General features: G+C 38.3%; 1 protein-coding gene across 1 annotated transcript in view; it reads right to left on the reverse strand.

Moving 5' to 3' along the window:
- Nucleotides 1-14,746: 14,746 nt before the first annotated feature.
- The window catches only part of LeuRS (Leucyl-tRNA synthetase), a 427,288-nt gene continuing 424,328 nt past the window's right edge, over nt 14,747-17,706 (reverse strand). The window contains exon 19 of the mRNA XM_067142663.2: nt 14,747-15,826. Coding sequence (XP_066998764.2) covers nt 15,621-15,826 — 206 coding nt within the window. The 3' untranslated portion in view covers nt 14,747-15,620. The remainder of the gene's footprint in view (nt 15,827-17,706) is intronic.

Raw genomic sequence — 17,706 nt, forward strand, 5'->3', positions numbered from 1 at the left:
GTGCGCCACCTACAACTCCCTAACTGAACCTAGCATGGCATTCACTTACTTTACCATCCAATTTCCCTTCATCAACTTTTGTTTTCTCCCAACTTTGACATTCATTCTTGTAAGGGGCAAACCTCTTTCCTTTTCCCTTCTGATTAATGTTAAAGAGAGGATAGTTACCCAATTATACTTTCCCTTCAAACAATAATCACCACCACTATGAACTCCGATAGTGTTATGTTTGCAAGATTTAGAGAGAGTTCTAGTTTTGTAATTTTCATTGCCCTTCCCTTTCTTGAGTGCCGGCCTCGCAATGTAGGGGTAGTATGCCTGCCTCTTACCTGGAGGCCCCGAGTTCGATTCCCGGCCAGGTCAGGGATTTTTACCTGGATCTGAGGGCTGGTTCGAGGTCCACTCAGCCTGCGTGATTACAATTGAGGAGCTATCCGATGGTCAGATGACGGCCCCGGTCTAGAAAGCCAAGAATAACGGCCAAGAGGATCCGTCGTGCTGACCACACGTCACTTCGTAATCTACAGGTCTTTGGACTGAGCAGCGGTTGCTTGGTAGGCCATGGCCCTTCGGGGCTGTTGTGCCATGGGGTTTGGTTTTGTTCCCTTTCTTCAGTCAATACCTTCATTCCCTCCTTCCGTTATTTTATATGAGGCTGATATTTTAATTGTTTTTACCTTAAAACATGTACAGGCAAAGCCCAAACCACTTGATAAGCAACCCACAAAGCCCTCAAATAACATGCCATTCAGAATGGACTGGTAGACAGAGGCACAGTGGCATTTGGTGATTCTTATTAGACAAATACAATTAAGATTTATAGGAACTGTACTTTTGACTATAAACAAATACTGTAATAAATTACACGACTTTGCTTACATTTGCAATTATTTTGCTAATATTTGGGTATCAGTTAAAGTTATTTTCAGCTGTGCCAACACATGTTTATCAGTCAAATGGAATCTGAATTTTGACTTTGCATAGTTCATATGTGAAAACAGTTGCTCACACTAACTAGAAGCAAACGTAGCCAAGATTTAGCTGTAAACGTACCTTAATTTCACTTTCTTAGCAACTACAACAAGATTAAAACCTTTTATACTTTATAGGGCAAAACTTCCTTGATAACCAAAGTTAGAGAATGTATATTCTATTCTTGCCCTCTAATTTAAGTTTGTAACAATTTTTATGATTACTGATGTTACGGACTTTTCCGTGGTAGGTAGAGGTGAAAGAAGGTGCGGGTGTGAATGGGTTTCAAGCTGCGAAATTATAGTGCAATGTAAAATTAATTTAAAAGTTAACAAGGTTATATTTTCTTTTCGAAAACAAAGAAATAACAAGCATGGCAGGTACAAGGTAGCAATTCAAAAGGGGTTAGTTACAATATTTACAGAATTTGGGCTTCGCGCCCTGACTTCACAATGCTTGGGCAATCAGCTCAGTTTTACCTCAAACACAAGTTTTAACAGAGGGGGAGAAAACCCCATTCATACCTAGGAGCCCTTGCTCCAAATTACACTGAAAAACCTCCATGAGGCATACAACCCAGAATTTTCAAAAGAGCCACTCGCTCTCAAAATTTAAGCCTCTCCCAGGCCACACCAAACTCCACCTTCAAGTTGTCCTCAACGGACATAAACACAGGGGTAAAATACCCAATCTACTGAGGTCTATTAAAAGAAAAGCCGGTTAATTAAATGACCTCTAAAATAACAATGTGAGAGGAGGCGAACTTGCACTCCTAATACACTTTGATTAAGACCTACTTGGCACTAGGCCGTTAATACAAGGGCTAATCCCATGCTAAAGAGGTGACTTAAGAAAAGAACAATTTGTTTTACATTAACGAAAAATAGGTTGAGAAAATAAGTTCACCTCAAGACAATGTGAGTGGGAGCTCAAGAGGGTTAGCACTCTCTATCCCAATATGTCGTTTTACAAGAGAATAGATGAAAAGAGAAGTTACATTTTAGGAAAAGGTTACATGGTTGAACGCTTAGAACCCGCCCCGAAAGTTAAACTGCTGAGCTAGCAAAGAAAGAAGTTATTAATCAGCCATTACCTTGTGTTGAACGGCTGGAGAAGAAAGAGGCGCTTCCCGCCCCCTGCTATGTACTTAACACACAGAAAGATGGAACAGAAGTGGCCGAGAGACCCAAAAATCAGCAGTTTAAATACTCTCGCGGAAGTTTCTAGGCGTTAGGGGAAAGAAAACACCCTCCCACAAACTCTTTATTGGATAGGACCCCGCAACAGATTCAAGTTGGGGGAAGATACATCTGATTGGATAGAAATTAATTGAAGAAATTCGGGATTGGATACATTCATAACAAGGGGAAGAAAGGGGTAAATATTGCCAACTTAAACAATGATAGAAAGAAATTTAACAAAGAACAAACTCTTGAAATTAAATTTTCTCCAAAAAAATAGTTCTTTGACTCCGCACTAGGTTGCACTATTGTAGATCTTCAGTAGTGTCCTCTAGAAGAGAAAGTTCACACTTCTTACTTCAAGCGAAACAAAACACATCAAAAATGACACAGTTCAAAAACTCAAAATTTTCCACGTGGTGACATCTTCTGAGACGGTAGAAAATTAATACTGTCAATAAAGTTCAGACTTCCTCCAGCAGAGGAGTTTCAACAGGCGCACATTTTAAATTAGCGGAGTGGAGGTGTACCGCCCGGTACAACTGATAAATAAAATCATGAATAAAATATGTAAATAAAAATATATTGCTCAAAAACTTCATAAAATACTTGAAATAAATTAATAAAAATATTTAATCGCAATGTCCGTAGTATGGGTGCCAGAGTTCACCAGAATGGATCCCTCGCATTTAGATAGAGCATGATAAACTTTATATCCCAGGGCGTGTACATAATGCTCCGTACTGGTACATCTGCTGCAGGCCTTACCTAACCTCCTGAAAACGACTAAATAGGTAGGAACTGCACCTAGGTTCATCAATAACTCCACTGATTCTAAAATAGCTAACTATATTCTTAACAAAATCCGTGCATGAGCACCTCATCAACACACAAAATTATACATATAATATACACATAAAATATTGCTGGAAGACTCCATATTTACAACGACAACAATGAAAACAGTGGGAAAACGAAAGCGAGAACTAAGCTACCATTTGTAGATAGTCCGATGAACAATGTACATGTATGAAGATAAATACCCCTCACTGTCTCGATATCAATTCGACTTACCGATTCTCATAATCGGCAGTTATCACATCACAGAGATACTGTACCTTGTAATACTGTGTTCACATATTTTAACACTTGTAAAGATATATACACACCTGTCGATGGTCAACATAAATTATGGGAAGTCTGAGATAGCTTTCACCAACATATAAGGCCAGACCTCCACAAGTACTACAACACTTAATGCATACGCCCTCCACAATTTGTTGATCAGCCACTTTCCACGAATATAACAAGACTACGCTCCATGAACGTTTGAAGTCCAGTCCATTGCAGCCGTGTCACTCGAATACCGTATATCCAGCACTACTTCCTACTCGTACAGTGCGTCAGTTGTCCTTCTTGCCCGTACCGAGTGGTTCTCTTATACAGTGTCACTGGTTGTAGTTGTCTTCCTTCTCGTTCCTTTACAATGTCACTGGTTGCCGCCGTATGATCAACCTTTATAGACATCAACATCCCTCTCCTCTCAGATGATACGTCTGGATTGGTGCTTGCCAGCCAATCATGAGTGAACCTCTTGTCAAGACCATGCCCTGAACTTCTCTTTGCTTCCAAGAGATAAAACAAACTCTGGGGTTTATTACATGAGTCAACCAACTTCCCTAATACAACAACAAGCTCATCTCATCAGGCTGGGATATATACATGACTCATGGAATTTCCCGACACAAGTAGGGCCTACATCGCAACTAACACTGGGGTAGCCACATGACTCATCCAAATTACCAGAGTTATTAAAGCAAAGTTTTCCCACTCGTGCAAAACAAATTACTCATACCTACATATGTGGATATCTTCCAGCTTACAAATATAAATGGCAAAATATACAAATGAAATACTGATAATAATAATGATGATAATAATAATAATAATAATAATAAATCGAATACTGACAATAATATCTCTAACTTCTACATATAATTCGGGGGTGTGATATATATGTACTATCACAAGTTAAATAATTTGTATTTATGTAAATTTTGCAAAATGCCATTTACTGCTAAAAAACTGTGGTAAAAAATTGACACAAAATCTGTGTAGGGAATTGATTTGGACTTGCACATTTTGTGGCTTATAGATAAATTATATACCACATAAATAAATTGATGAATTTGAACATTTGTCTATTTAACAAATTTCTTATGTAATTTGATATAATGTTGATTACTTAAAAGTATAAGAAGAAAGACAACATAGATTTACAAAAAAGTTGAGTGCTATATCAATACAAAATCAACTTACGAACATACAATTCTCTTTTGTTGGCAGAGAAGCTCAAAACATATTTTACACTATGCCACATTACACTGCATTCAAACCAAATGAATACAATTGGGATGTTTTCTGGTACTACAGAATGCACATCCTGTAGACATGCCTTTGATTGGCCAATGCCTGAGAAATGCACTGCTGCCAACCTCACATTAGTTCCCCTACAAAATATAGCTTTGTTCTTGAATACAGAAGGTCGTTCGGGATCTCTGGGGACGTTGTTTGAAGGGTAATTAGCATATGAAAAGCCATGTCTCCACCAACGATCACCCTCAATTGGAAAGCCAGCATTTCTAGCTATAGCCGACAACGTAATTTCCAGTGCAGCAGACCTTATCGCAGAGCTAACATGTCTATCTTATCCCATTCCTCCTGACAGGCTTTCCAGTGTGTGGACATCTATTTTCTAAGGCCCTTTTTAGGAGTCCAAATGCACAGAAGTTCATGGGTGACCCATTGGGTGCCTTCACTGGAATGTCAGTCAAAGGAATTGCATGGATTTCAGTTTCCACCTCAATTTTCTCTAAGACCAGAAGAGTCGAACGAGAGGTATGGCTAGATGCTTTGTCTTGATGTACGCTTACCTGATTTTTCGCTCTCCCATACAGTTATCCCGAATGAGTAAATTTATAATACCAATATAAATGGTCCGTTATTGGACATTATACATTTTCCAGCTAACTCATTCCTGGTTGCCAGCATTTCGCCCTTGTAAGCTAGGTTGGGCTCGTCAGTTGGTACCTAGAACACCTACCAACACACATGGCTAGTGCATACCGTGGAGGCTACTGCGTAGGCTACTTGAAGCCACCGGCAGTGCCAATACACTATGAGAGACCTTGTCTCACTACCAAAAATTGATGCCTGCTTGGCCATCAGATGATATAGATGTTGATTCCCATAGGGAATCTGAAATATTTGTCCCGAATGAATAAATTTATAATACCAATATAAATGGTCCGTTTCTGGACATTATAAATTTTCCAGCTAACTCATTCCTGGTTGCCAGCGTTTCGCCCTCGTGTGCTAGGTTGGGCTCGTCAGTTGGTACCTAGCACACCTACCAAGACGCATGGCTAGTGCATACCGTGGAGGCTACTGCGTAGGCTACTTGAAGCCACCGGCAGTGCCAATGCACTATGAGAGACCTTGTCTCACTACCAAAAACTGATGCCTGCTTGGCCATCAGATGATATATAGAGGTTGATTCTCTTAGGGAATCTTAAATATTTGTCCCGAATGAGTAAATTTATAACAACAATATAAATGGTCCGTTATTGGACATTGTAAATTCAAAGTCTACACCCATTGATCCATCTCCACTGAAGCCTGGTTGTCAGCTGAATATCCCTGCCTTGCTGTAGGGGTAGGGTAGCGGTCCTCGGCATCAGAATTGGCTCCTAAATCCAACTCAGAAGCATGTTCTTCTCTTATTGTATCTAAAATATTGAACAGTGCTTCTGCATCCAAAGAATCCGCCCACCATGATTGTAGCCCACAGCAAAATTAACAGTTGTACTGGTATGTAGAAAAGGTAACCGTGCCAACAATGATATAAACACTTTGATTGTTACAGGCCTACATTGTACGTAATGGCATATCAAGTGACCATTGTTCAGTGTGACAAATCCTGTTGGCCATCATTCTTGCTTTGCAGACAGGGGCTGTTATCAGGGTTTAGAATGGGCGTAACAATACTGCCAAGAATGCAGATAAAGTGAGGTTACGGGCACATGCCTACATTCTAAGTGACAACTACAAAGTCACATCATCTACAGCGTTATTTACATGTAAATAAAATAAAAATGGAAGTTTGAAATGTTCTTAGAACCACCTAACATAAGAAGAATTGAAGATTATTGAATAAATTTACCTTACCTCATGAGATATTCTACTTGCATGCACAATGGGAGAATTGAATGTATTGTGGTTCAGTTTTCACCCACAACATGTGTTACACGCTGCAAAGAGCTGCGCTCTATTTACCAGAGTATGGAAACACGTTTTGGCTCATTGTATGGCCACACAACATTCCATGCAAGTAGGCCTAGCACCTTAACCTGATATATATAATAAAATATAAAAGGCAATGTTCACCACTGCAGGTTAGATATAACAATTAATAATTTTGTGTGACTATTTCTAGCCGAGTGCAGTCCTTGTAAGGCGGACCCTCTAATGAGGGTGGGCGGCATCTGCCATGTGTAGGTAACTGCGTGTTATTGTGGTGGAGGGTAGTGTTATGTGTGGTGTGTGAGTTGCAGGGATGTTGGGGACAGCACAAACACCCAGCCCCCAGGCCACTGGAATTAACCAATGAATGTTAAAATCCCCGACCCGGCCGGGAATCGAATGCGGGACCCTCTGAACCGAAGGCCAGTACGCTGGCCATTCAGCCAACAAGTCGGACTGCAGGTTAGATATGCATAAGATTTAAAAAGGTCAAAATCATATTCCACTGTCTCCTTTGGGAACACAGAAAAACTATTATTTCCACTCATCACAAAATTTGTATTTAGGTGCTTTGAATGTATTATGACAACTGCATTTAACATTGTTGGCGAGCCAGTAAATAAATAATGTCTGTATTTTCTGGGCTTGTAGGGAGTGGTCCAGGAGCATATGATGGTCCAAACATTTCATCGAAAACTGCGTTTGGCATTTTCAAGGGTTCCAAATGACTCTGATTGCTACGAAGCTCTCAGAGGATTGGAGTGGTGCCACAATTTTACCTAAATATATAATGCAGGCTGAGATCCAGCATGGGTCACTGATTGGTTGTTCTTTGACCAATGCTAGTGCAGGCTACAGTGCACTGCTCACCTGTTGGCCTGTTATGATGTGGGGGCATTTCACTGATTAGCTGCTCTTTGACCAATGACTAAAGCAATGTGGAGCCCAGCAATGTTCGACCTGCCTTGGGGGAGAAAGGCAACTGATTTCCCGTTGCCTTTTCTGGCCTGCTGTGGCCACCTGCCTGTCTCCACCAAGGCATGTTGACAAACACTGGGCTCTACATTGCTTCAATAATTGGCCAAATTACAGCCAAACAGTAAACCCTCACCATGGCGTACCACAGCCTGCACTATGTACTGAGGTGTAATTGTGACACCACCCCATTCCACAGAGAGCTTTATAGAAAGTGAAGTTATGTGGAAATCTTGAAAATGCTGAATGCAGTTTTCACTTAAAATCAGCGTATAGAAGAGAATGTGTGATCACTTCTCCACATACCCATACACCTGCCACTGTCTGCGGCAGACACCAAGGCATTTGGCCAAAACTGAGGCGTGGCGGTCACTACCTGATTTAGTTGCCAAAGTAGTACCTCGTATTGTGCACCGAAGTACAGTTTATTTTTAACATTCTTGAATCTGTGAATATTCATGAAGAGATCCCCTTGACTGAAAATAATACTTCATACCTCCGCATCTTCCTCTTGAGAACCATGTGACCTTGCTGCGGTGGGGAGGCTTGCGTGTCCCAATGATGCAGATAACCGAGCCGCAGGTGCAACCATATCGGATGGGTATCTGTTGAGAGACCAGACTAACGAATGGTTCATCGAAAGGGGGGTAGCAGCCTTTCGGTAGTTCAAGGGCAGCAGTCTAGATGATTGACTGATACGGCCTTGTAATAATACTCAACATGGCTTAGCTGTGTTGATACTGCTCCACGGCTGAAAGCAACGGGAAACTACAGCCGTAACTACCTCCCGAGGACATGCAGCTCTCTCTGTATGAATGATGTACTGATGATGGCTTCCTCCCGGGTAAAATATTCCAGAGGTAAACTAGTCCCCCATTCGGAACTCCGGGTGGGAACTACACGAGAGGAAGATGGATACTGACATTCCGTGAGTCGGAGCGTGGAATGTTAGAAGTTTGAATCGTTGTGGTAGGTTAGAGAATGTGAAAAGGGAGACGGTTGGCTAAAGTTTGATGTAGTTGGTATAAGTGAAGTACGTTGGCAAGAAGAACAAGATTTTTGGTTAGGCGACTACCGAATTATCAACACAAAATCAAACAGGGGAAATGCAGGTGTTGGTTTAATGATGAATAAGAAAATAGGGCAGCGGGTAAGCTACTACAACCGCATAATGAAAGAATTATTGTCGTCAAGATAAGACACCAAACCAATGCCCACCACAATAGTTCAGGTCTATATGCCTACTAGTTCAGCGGATGATGAAGAAATCGAAAGAATATATGAGGAGATAGAAGATTTAATACAATATGTAAAAGGTGACGAGAATCTAATTGTGATGGGAGACTGGAATGCAGTGGTAGGCCAAGGAAGAGAAGGTAATACGGTAGGAGAATTTGGATTGGGACAAAGGAACGAAAGAGGAAGTCGGCTGGTTGAATTCTGCACTGATCATAATTTAGTCCTTGCCAATACTTGGTTCAAACACCACAAATGACGGCTGTATACGTGGACGAAACCTGGAGACACTGGAAGGTATCAAATAGACTTCATTATGATTAGGCAGAGATTCAGAAACCAGGCGTTGGATTGCAAAACTTTCCCAGGAGCAGACGTGGACTCTGACCACAACTTGGTCATGAAATGCCATCTGAGGTTAAAGAAATTGAAGAAAGGAAGGAATCCAAAGAGGTGGGATCTAGACAAGTTGAAAGAAAAGAATATGAGGGATTGTTTCAAGGAACATGTTGCACAAGTACTAAATGAAAAGGCTGAAGGAAACACAATAGAGGAGGAATGGACAGTTGTGAAGAATGAAGTCTTTAGGACTGCTGAAGAAATAATAGGAAGAAAGGAAAGATCACCTAAGAATCAATGGACTCAGGAGATACTAGACCTGATTGAACAACGACGAAAGTACAAGAATGCAAAAAATGAAGAGGGAAATAAGGAATACAGGCGATTAAAGAATGAAGTGGATAGAAAGTGCATGACAGCTAAGGAAGAATGGCTGAAGAGAAGTGCAAGGATGTTGAAGGATGTATGGTCCTAGGAAAAGTAGATACTGCATACAGGAAAATCAAGGAAACCTTTGGAGAAAGGAAATCTAGGTGTATGAATATTAAGAGCTCAGATGGAAAGCCACTTCTAGAGAAAGAAGACTAAGCAGAAAGATGGCAGGAGCATATCCAATAGTTGTATTAAGGTAAAGATGTAGATAATTTGGTTCTGGAACATGAAGAGGCTGTTGATGCTGATGAAATGGGAGACCCAATTTTGAGGTTAGAGTTTGACAGAGCTGTGAGTGACCTAAACAGGAACAAGGCACCTGGAATTGATGACATTCCCTCTGAATTACTGACTGTCTTAGGAGAAACCAGCAAGGCAAGGTTATTCCATTTAGTGTGTAAAATGTATGAGACAGGAGAAGTCCCATCTGATTTTCGGCAGAATGTTGTTAAAACTATTCCCAAGAAAGCCGGTGCTGACAGGTGTGAAAACTATCGCACCATTAGTTTAGTATCTCATGCCTGCAAAATTTTAACACATATTATTTACAGGAGAATGGAAAAACAAGTTGAAGCTGAGTTAGGAGACGATCAATTTGGCTTCAGAAGAAATGTAGGAACACGTGAAGCAATCCTGACTTTACATCTGATCTTAGAGGATCGAATCAAGAAGGACAAGCCCACGTACATGGCATTCATAGATCTAGAAAAGGCATTCGATAATGTTGATTGGACCAACCTATTTACGATTCTGAAGATGATAGGGATCAGATACTGAGAACGAAGAATTATCTACAATCTGTATAAAAACCAGTCTGCAGTGATAAGAATCGAGGGCTTTGAAAAAGAAGCAGCAATCCAGAAATGAGTGAGGCAAGGCTGCAGTTTGTCCCCTCTCCTTTTCAATGTTTACATAGAACAGGCAGTAAAGGAAATCAAAGAGAAATTTGGAAAGGAAATCACAATCCAAGGAGAAGAAATCAAAACTTTGAGATTTGCCGATGATATTGTTATTTCATCTGAGACTGCAGAAGATCTCGAGAAGTTGCTGAATGGTATGGATGAAGTCTTGGGTAAGGAGTACAAGATGAAAATAAATGAGTCCAAAACAAAAGTAATGGAGTGCAGTTGAACGATAATGTGGCTCTTATTACTATTGGAGATGATAATATCACTAATTCCTAGTTGTCAATTCTTTTTAAACCTGCTTTCCTCTGGAACAGTATCTCTTGTCCTTTTTATGGTCTTGTGTCTGGTGTAGTAGTGATGTGTTCTTTCTTGTTTTTGTACTTGAGGAGGTGGAGGAGCAGGGGATATTGGTGTGTCATTAACTTCCTTGTTGTTACCTTCTGCTCTGAAGGGGTAGGAACAAGTCATAGGGCTATCTGGAGGTGGAGATATTCCAATTCTTTTTTCATAATCTTTTTCAAGTATTTTCAATTACAGCAGAATTTGATCATATAATGGGTTCTTATACTCAATAGCCTCATTAAGTTTATCATTTTTCTTTACAAGTTGGTTTACATGAATGTACAGATCTTCATATGTGTTCATTTAGCTGCCCTTTTGAGGTCTTGTTCTATGTTGGTAAATTTATGACTTGTGGTAATCATGTGTGTTCCCATAGTTGAGAATCTTCTATGTTTTTCAGCATTCACATGTTCTAAATATTTTACTTTAAAACTGCAGCCGGATTGTCCTATGTATGTATTCTTGCACTCAAAGCATGTAAGTTTATATATTCCCGAATCAAAAAATCTATCTTTTTCAGAGAGATTTACTGTATCATGGTTTCATGTTGTTATCAGTGGAAAATGTGATTTTGATTTTTTCTCTTAAATAAATTTGTAATTACATGTATGTTTGGATTATTATAAGTGAATTTGATGTATTTATCAGGTTTACTAGGTTCGATTGCTAATTTATATTGTCGCTTCTCCGAAAATTTATTAATGATTTTATCCATCATGTTATTGTTGAAACCATTAAATAGGGCTTGTTGTCGGATAAACAATAATTCTTTATTCCTTTCTGATTTGGACAATGGTATACTAAATGCTCTGTTAACGTAACTATAACATGCTGATCATTTTTTGTGCCTCAGGTTTTAACGAGTTGTTCCTGATAGTGGTCGGTGTGAAAGTGGATTTTCTGTGTATTTTGAAAGAAAATCCTTTTTCTTCTCTCGTTGTGACTATGTCTAGAAAATTCAGTGATCGTTCTTCTTCTTCTTCTTCTAAAGTGAATTTTATATTGGAATCCAAGTTATTCTATACATTTAAAATGTTTTTACTATCGGTGAGTCTGATATCTATTATAGCGTAAACATTGTCCTCATATCGTGTCCAAAAATCCAATCCTTCTATTTGATTAATAATCTTTGTGTGTTCCAAATAGTCTACCTTCTATTTGATTAACAATCTTTGTGTGTTCCAAATAGTCTATGTTAGCTAATATTCCTAATGCTGGGGCACCCATTGAGAGTCCTTTTTGCCAGTAAATTTTTTATTAAACGTACAATAATTTTGATTTAACACAAATTCTAAAACATTAATAAAATCTTCAATTTCTGGTATGCTTATTAATTTGTTCTTCATTAAATTCTTCTTAATGATTCTTCTGATAGTGTCTTCTATTGGAATGTTTGTATACATGATGGTTATGTCAAACGAACATGTCGTGTGAGATGATCTAAGTTTAAAACCTTTAGCTAGATTGGAAAAATCCACTGAGTTTTTGATAGGTATTTTACAATGAAATACATATTTACTTGATAAGAAATTATGTACAAACCTAGAAGTTTTATAAATGGGGCTATTTTTGAAATTTACAATAGGTCTAATCGGTTCTCCCTGTTTATGTAATTTTGGCAGTGCTCTCGCAGTCAGGAGTCTAGGGTTCATATTTATTAGTGTTGGCACATCATGTTCATTAGCTGCCTCTGTGGATCCGTGGTAGAGTGTCGGCCTCCGGATCCCAAGATAGCGGGTTCGAACCCGGTAGAGGTGGTCGGATTTTTAAAGGGCGGAAAAAAGTCCATTCGACACTCCACGTCGTACGATGTCGGCATGTAAAAGATCTCTGGTGATACATTTGGTATTTACGTGACAAAATTAATTCAATCTCAGCCATAGACACCCAAGAGAGATCTGGTTTACTCTAGGTCCGCTAGATGGCAGACAGAGTAAACCGGAACGTCGAAATTGACGAGCAGACAGCCAGAAGGCGTCAAATCGAAATGTCTGCAAAACGGCAGCTGAGGCCATACGATTATTATTTTTTATCATGTTCATTTAACAAAAAAGACTTGCTTTTTAATAGCTTTTTAAGATCCCTCTGAATACATGATGTTGCGTCTTTATCAATTGTATCAAACGAATTGTTATTAAAAAATGTTTGTTTTTTTCAATATAAACATTTCTATCTAGGGCTACAACTGTTCCTCCTTTATCTGCTTTTGTGATTATTAAGTTATTTTGCTTGATTTTTTTGCTTTAAGTTATTTACCGCCTTACTAGCACTTCCAAGTGATTGTAAACCTTTCACTAAAATAGGAATTTTCTTTTTAGCTTCATACCTTATGTCATTCTGTAAATCTACGGGTAGTTTCTGTACTGCTGTTTCTGTTATTGTGGTGATTAAATCATTACTTTTGTTTGAACTTGGCCAATTGAAATTAAGGCCTTGACTTAAAATAGACATTTCTTCTTCATTAAATTCAATCTTAGACAAGTTTCTAAATGGAGGTGGATAAACACTATCATCAAGTGTAAGATTAAGAACTAACCTTCTTTCTTCTCTATTAGATGCTAAATTTTTCAACTTTAATCATTTATTATTCACAGTTTCTTGTTTCATTTTAAGTGTGTTCTCCATTTTCTCACTGATATGTTTCTGGAAAGCATCCCATTCTGGAGGAAGCAAGTTCAGTGGTGCTGAGAGATGTGCGAAATACATTTTCTCATTAAGATATTTCGTTCTCTTATACATAAATTTAATTTCTCTTTTTAACCATATTTTATTGACTTTCATTTGAGTAAACTTATGATTAGAATATATAGTTTCCCTTTGGACACTTTTAAGAAAACTGGGTGTTAAATTATTTTTAAGGCATTCCTTTAAAAACACTATATCTTTTGTCACTTTAGCTATTTTAATCTTTAAGTTGAGGTAGGTGTTAGCTTCTTTGCTTGCCTGGTTGGCATTTTGATTTTATGTAATACTACTCTAGGTATTGTGCTTTGGCAGCATAATGATTTTGTGTAGCCCATTAAAACTCCAGGTCATAGTTTTGGAAAAAGTGGTTTCCCATTGTGTAAAAACTGTCTGCACTTGGCGGCCCATACCTGACTGTTGCCGGGATAATACTTTGTGTGCTGTATTTTTATTTTCTCTGTGTCTACAGCTGAATTTAATATCATGGAAGGTGTTTATGTGTTTATATTACAATGGTAAGGAAATTACTTAGGGTGCTGCATAAGAAAGGCCATTTGTTTGTAAAGAAAGTGTTTGCAAATATAAGTCCTTTTTTGTAGCATCTTACATTGCAGAGTGCAATACTGTGAACGTGTAGAGCAATTAGCACAGCTCTGCAGCAGAACCACTGGAGGTGATCACATTTTCTCTTCTATATGCTATGGTTGAAGTTTGGGACGATCATACGTTCCTGGACCATGGCGTACAAGCCCGGAGGATACAGACATAGCTTATAATGTCTGCCGTGAAAGCCTCAACTGCTATATGAACCAGTAAATGTCCATGGATGCCTTAAAACAACTGCCACTATCAAAATACCATAAAAAAGGCAGTAAGGGTATCCTATAAAATATAAATCAAGAGATGTGTGGAACAGAGTGCAAATGAACTACTGCAATGTCAAAAATTTACTATCCACATTTAAGAATAAATAAATAAATAAATAAATTAATTAAAAACCATGCTTGTGGTAGTGTACTGTAGTAATCCATATAATGTAGAAACATTTTTCTTACTGCAAGTGGATGAAATGGTGTAGTAAATATCTAGTGGCATAATATTGTCTGTATCTATTTTATCTCCAATTTTTTTACAAAGCATTTGTGGTATTAAGACAGTGAAATGCTGTATTATGGGTTAGCATGTGCTGAAATTGTGATGCAATACTCAGTGGGCACCTGGAAAGCACAGAGGGAAGATAGACGTTGAAATTTAATTTTATTCACAAACCCTAAAAGTGAGAAGAAATATTACTTGCATAGCTACAATTATATCCAGAATGTAATCAATAAATTCTCATTAGTTTTGGGTTCTAAACACAATAATTAAAAATACTAAAGATTGTCAAGTTATATTTGAACAAAACAGTACAAGGAATGCCAATCAAGTCAATACTATAATACTGAAAAGACATCAGTAAAGAGAAATACACTCCAATTCACTGATTGGCTACAGTTACAAGTTTTCACTCTCCTAAAACATTCATATGATCCCACATTAAAAGGCTGTATACAAATAAATATAATAAAATGAGCAACATACCTTAGAAGGTGCACCAGTAATGTGCTAATGGTTTACCAAGATATATATAGAAATAATATGAGTCACCACCTTATCAATACACTATTTTATTTACTACCAAACTGGTAAATAGGGTCAATACCGGTTTCGACCCCTAAGGGGTCAAGGGGTCATCCTCAGTTGACACATACAAAATATCTACAAAAACATCACATATAATGGTTAATGTTTAAAATTCATATGTCATTAAAATGCTGGTAAGTACATCTTAGTTTGGATATGCGTATATTATGGGATTTATAAGTTTGCTCTATTTGATGTTTTTGTAGATATTTTGTATGTGTCAACTGAGGATGACCCCTTAGGGGTCGAAACCGGTATTGACCCTATTTACCAGTTTGGTAGTAAATAAAATAGTGTATTGATAAGGTGGTGACTCATATTATATCTATATAGTGATACCAATCAATACGGATATGAAGCTTATAAATAATAATTACCAAGATATATTCTCTTGGCTGATTGTTAAGGACTTGATAAGTAATATAGAATACACAGTCGTTTACATCCCATTGTTCTTTCTGCAGCTGCTAAGGTAAGTAACAACATTTTAGGACAGCAGATATTTCTCTCATATGAGATAATAGAAAATAAATTAAAATGTTTTTTTCCTATTTTTCCTCTTACACTATGTCACAATATATACTACTGATGAACCTAATGGATATTTCGTTCCATTAGCAACTACTTCTACATTGCTGTTCTCCACATCAACATGAAACACATCCTCAAGTTTAATGGGTTGCTTTCCTGCAGTTGGTTGATTGTAGACAGGCATCTGTCTTGGACCAAGGACAGGGTCTTCATACCGCCACAACTGAATACTGGTAGGGTCTAAAAGCACAAGAATAACATAGTCTTCAAAGAGAACAGAGTACTAATAAAAGTTGGTTAAACTGCTTTCTTAATTTTATTAAAATTATCTGCAATTTAGAATCACATTATAGGGATTTATTAAATATAATTGTAATTAGCTCAAACTACAAGTACATAGCATAGTATGAAAAATATAATTGGTTTTCTGAAGAGGAGAAATTGACACTGACATCTGTAAAAGTTATTCAACAAGTAGGTGAAGTTACTTCAAATTGTGGCAGAAAAACAGTGAAGCCAGTATCCATAGTAGATTACAATCAGCACATGCATGGAACAGACACAGTTGACCAATACCTTACTCTGTACCCCTTAATGAGAAAAACCTGTAAAAGGCAAAAAAAAATTTTCTTCTACCAGGAAGTAACCAGAGCATTAAAACCTCCAGCCCAGCCATTTTTTAAGAGTTCTTGCTTGCCAGTTCTACTTTCTGCACTGTGGGACAAAAATATTTACTACTCCTGTATTACGCTCTGAAATAATGTGAAAATTAGAAGATACCTGGGAAAGGAATTCTAGTACCTTTGATTTTAAGGTGTAATATTTGGTGTCACATGCTCCAGAGTGCAGAGGGATGCCACACTTCCTGCAGTATCACCTTGTGTCAAATACTTTTTTCTTCTTGAGACAAACTCTACATCATCTTATCAGGTAGGGGTCAGTTTTCAGTAGTGGAAATTTTAGCAGAACATGTTCGTTCATTTTTTCATTCAGATGTGATGGGAGATCTTTATCTGGTGCTCTTCATGGGGGGGGGGTGAATGGAATGCAGCGGCGTGGATGCTAGTGATGACATGTCGGAGAAAGGTGGAGAGGCCGTTCTGACTTGGGCTGGGGCCAAGACTGGGACAGGGGCTGGAGGTCTATGACCTTCAAGATAGTATCTGGAAACTGTCTGTATGAACTGTTGATAGGTAATTTTTGTCTGAGTATTGGACTTCTGGCCATTTACAAGTTTTTCTCATTATGGGGTGCAGAATAAGGTATTGGTCAGCTGTGTCTTCTGTTCCATGCATGTGCTGATTGTAATCTGCTATGGATACTGGCTTCATTGTTTTTCTGCCAAAATTTGAAGTGACTTCACCCACTTCAGCAGAATGCATGGATGAAATCATGGTTATTGTTTTCTTGTCCATCCATGAGACAAGTAGAATTTCCACATCACGCTTGAATATTCCCCACTTTTCAAGGATTTCTGTTGGACCTTAAGATCCTTTGGTACTCCCGTTTTGCTTGATAGTCCCATAAACCGTGGTATTCTGTTCACACAGAATTTTTGCAAGAGCAACTGTTGCAGTAGTAACAAGTACTAACAAGTTCAAGGACAGCACTATTTAAGGCCATTCCACTTGCATCATAAATGAGCAATTTGCAGATATATCAGTTTTAGAGTCACACACCATCCTAACCATAATTCCATGCTTAGTTATTTTAGATGGACTGTACACTTCAAAACACAACCGACCTCTCCATGCAAGCATGCTCTCATTTAAAGCGATCTTTGAGTCAGGACTGTAAACGACTGAAAACTGATCTGAAAGTTTTCTAATAATGGCCTGATTTTATAGAACCTGTCTGCACTGTTGCCATAGTTACTACTGTCACTAAAATGCAAAACCACTGTAATATTTTCAAACCTGTTACTGGACAGTGTCTCGGAAAATACAGGTGATGAAAACACAGGATTATCTGTCCAATACATTTTTAGATCTGGTCTCTGTATAATTCCAGTAACTAACTTCAAATCGATAAACTGTTTCATTTCAGTCACCATACATGCCAACTTTTGAAAGGGGCTATCAGTAAAACTCACACGCGACAAAAAAATCTAAGGATTATTG

This window comes from Anabrus simplex, chromosome 3 (genome assembly GCF_040414725.1).
Source record: "Anabrus simplex isolate iqAnaSimp1 chromosome 3, ASM4041472v1, whole genome shotgun sequence".
In the NCBI taxonomy this organism is placed as follows: Eukaryota; Metazoa; Arthropoda; class Insecta; order Orthoptera; family Tettigoniidae; genus Anabrus; species Anabrus simplex.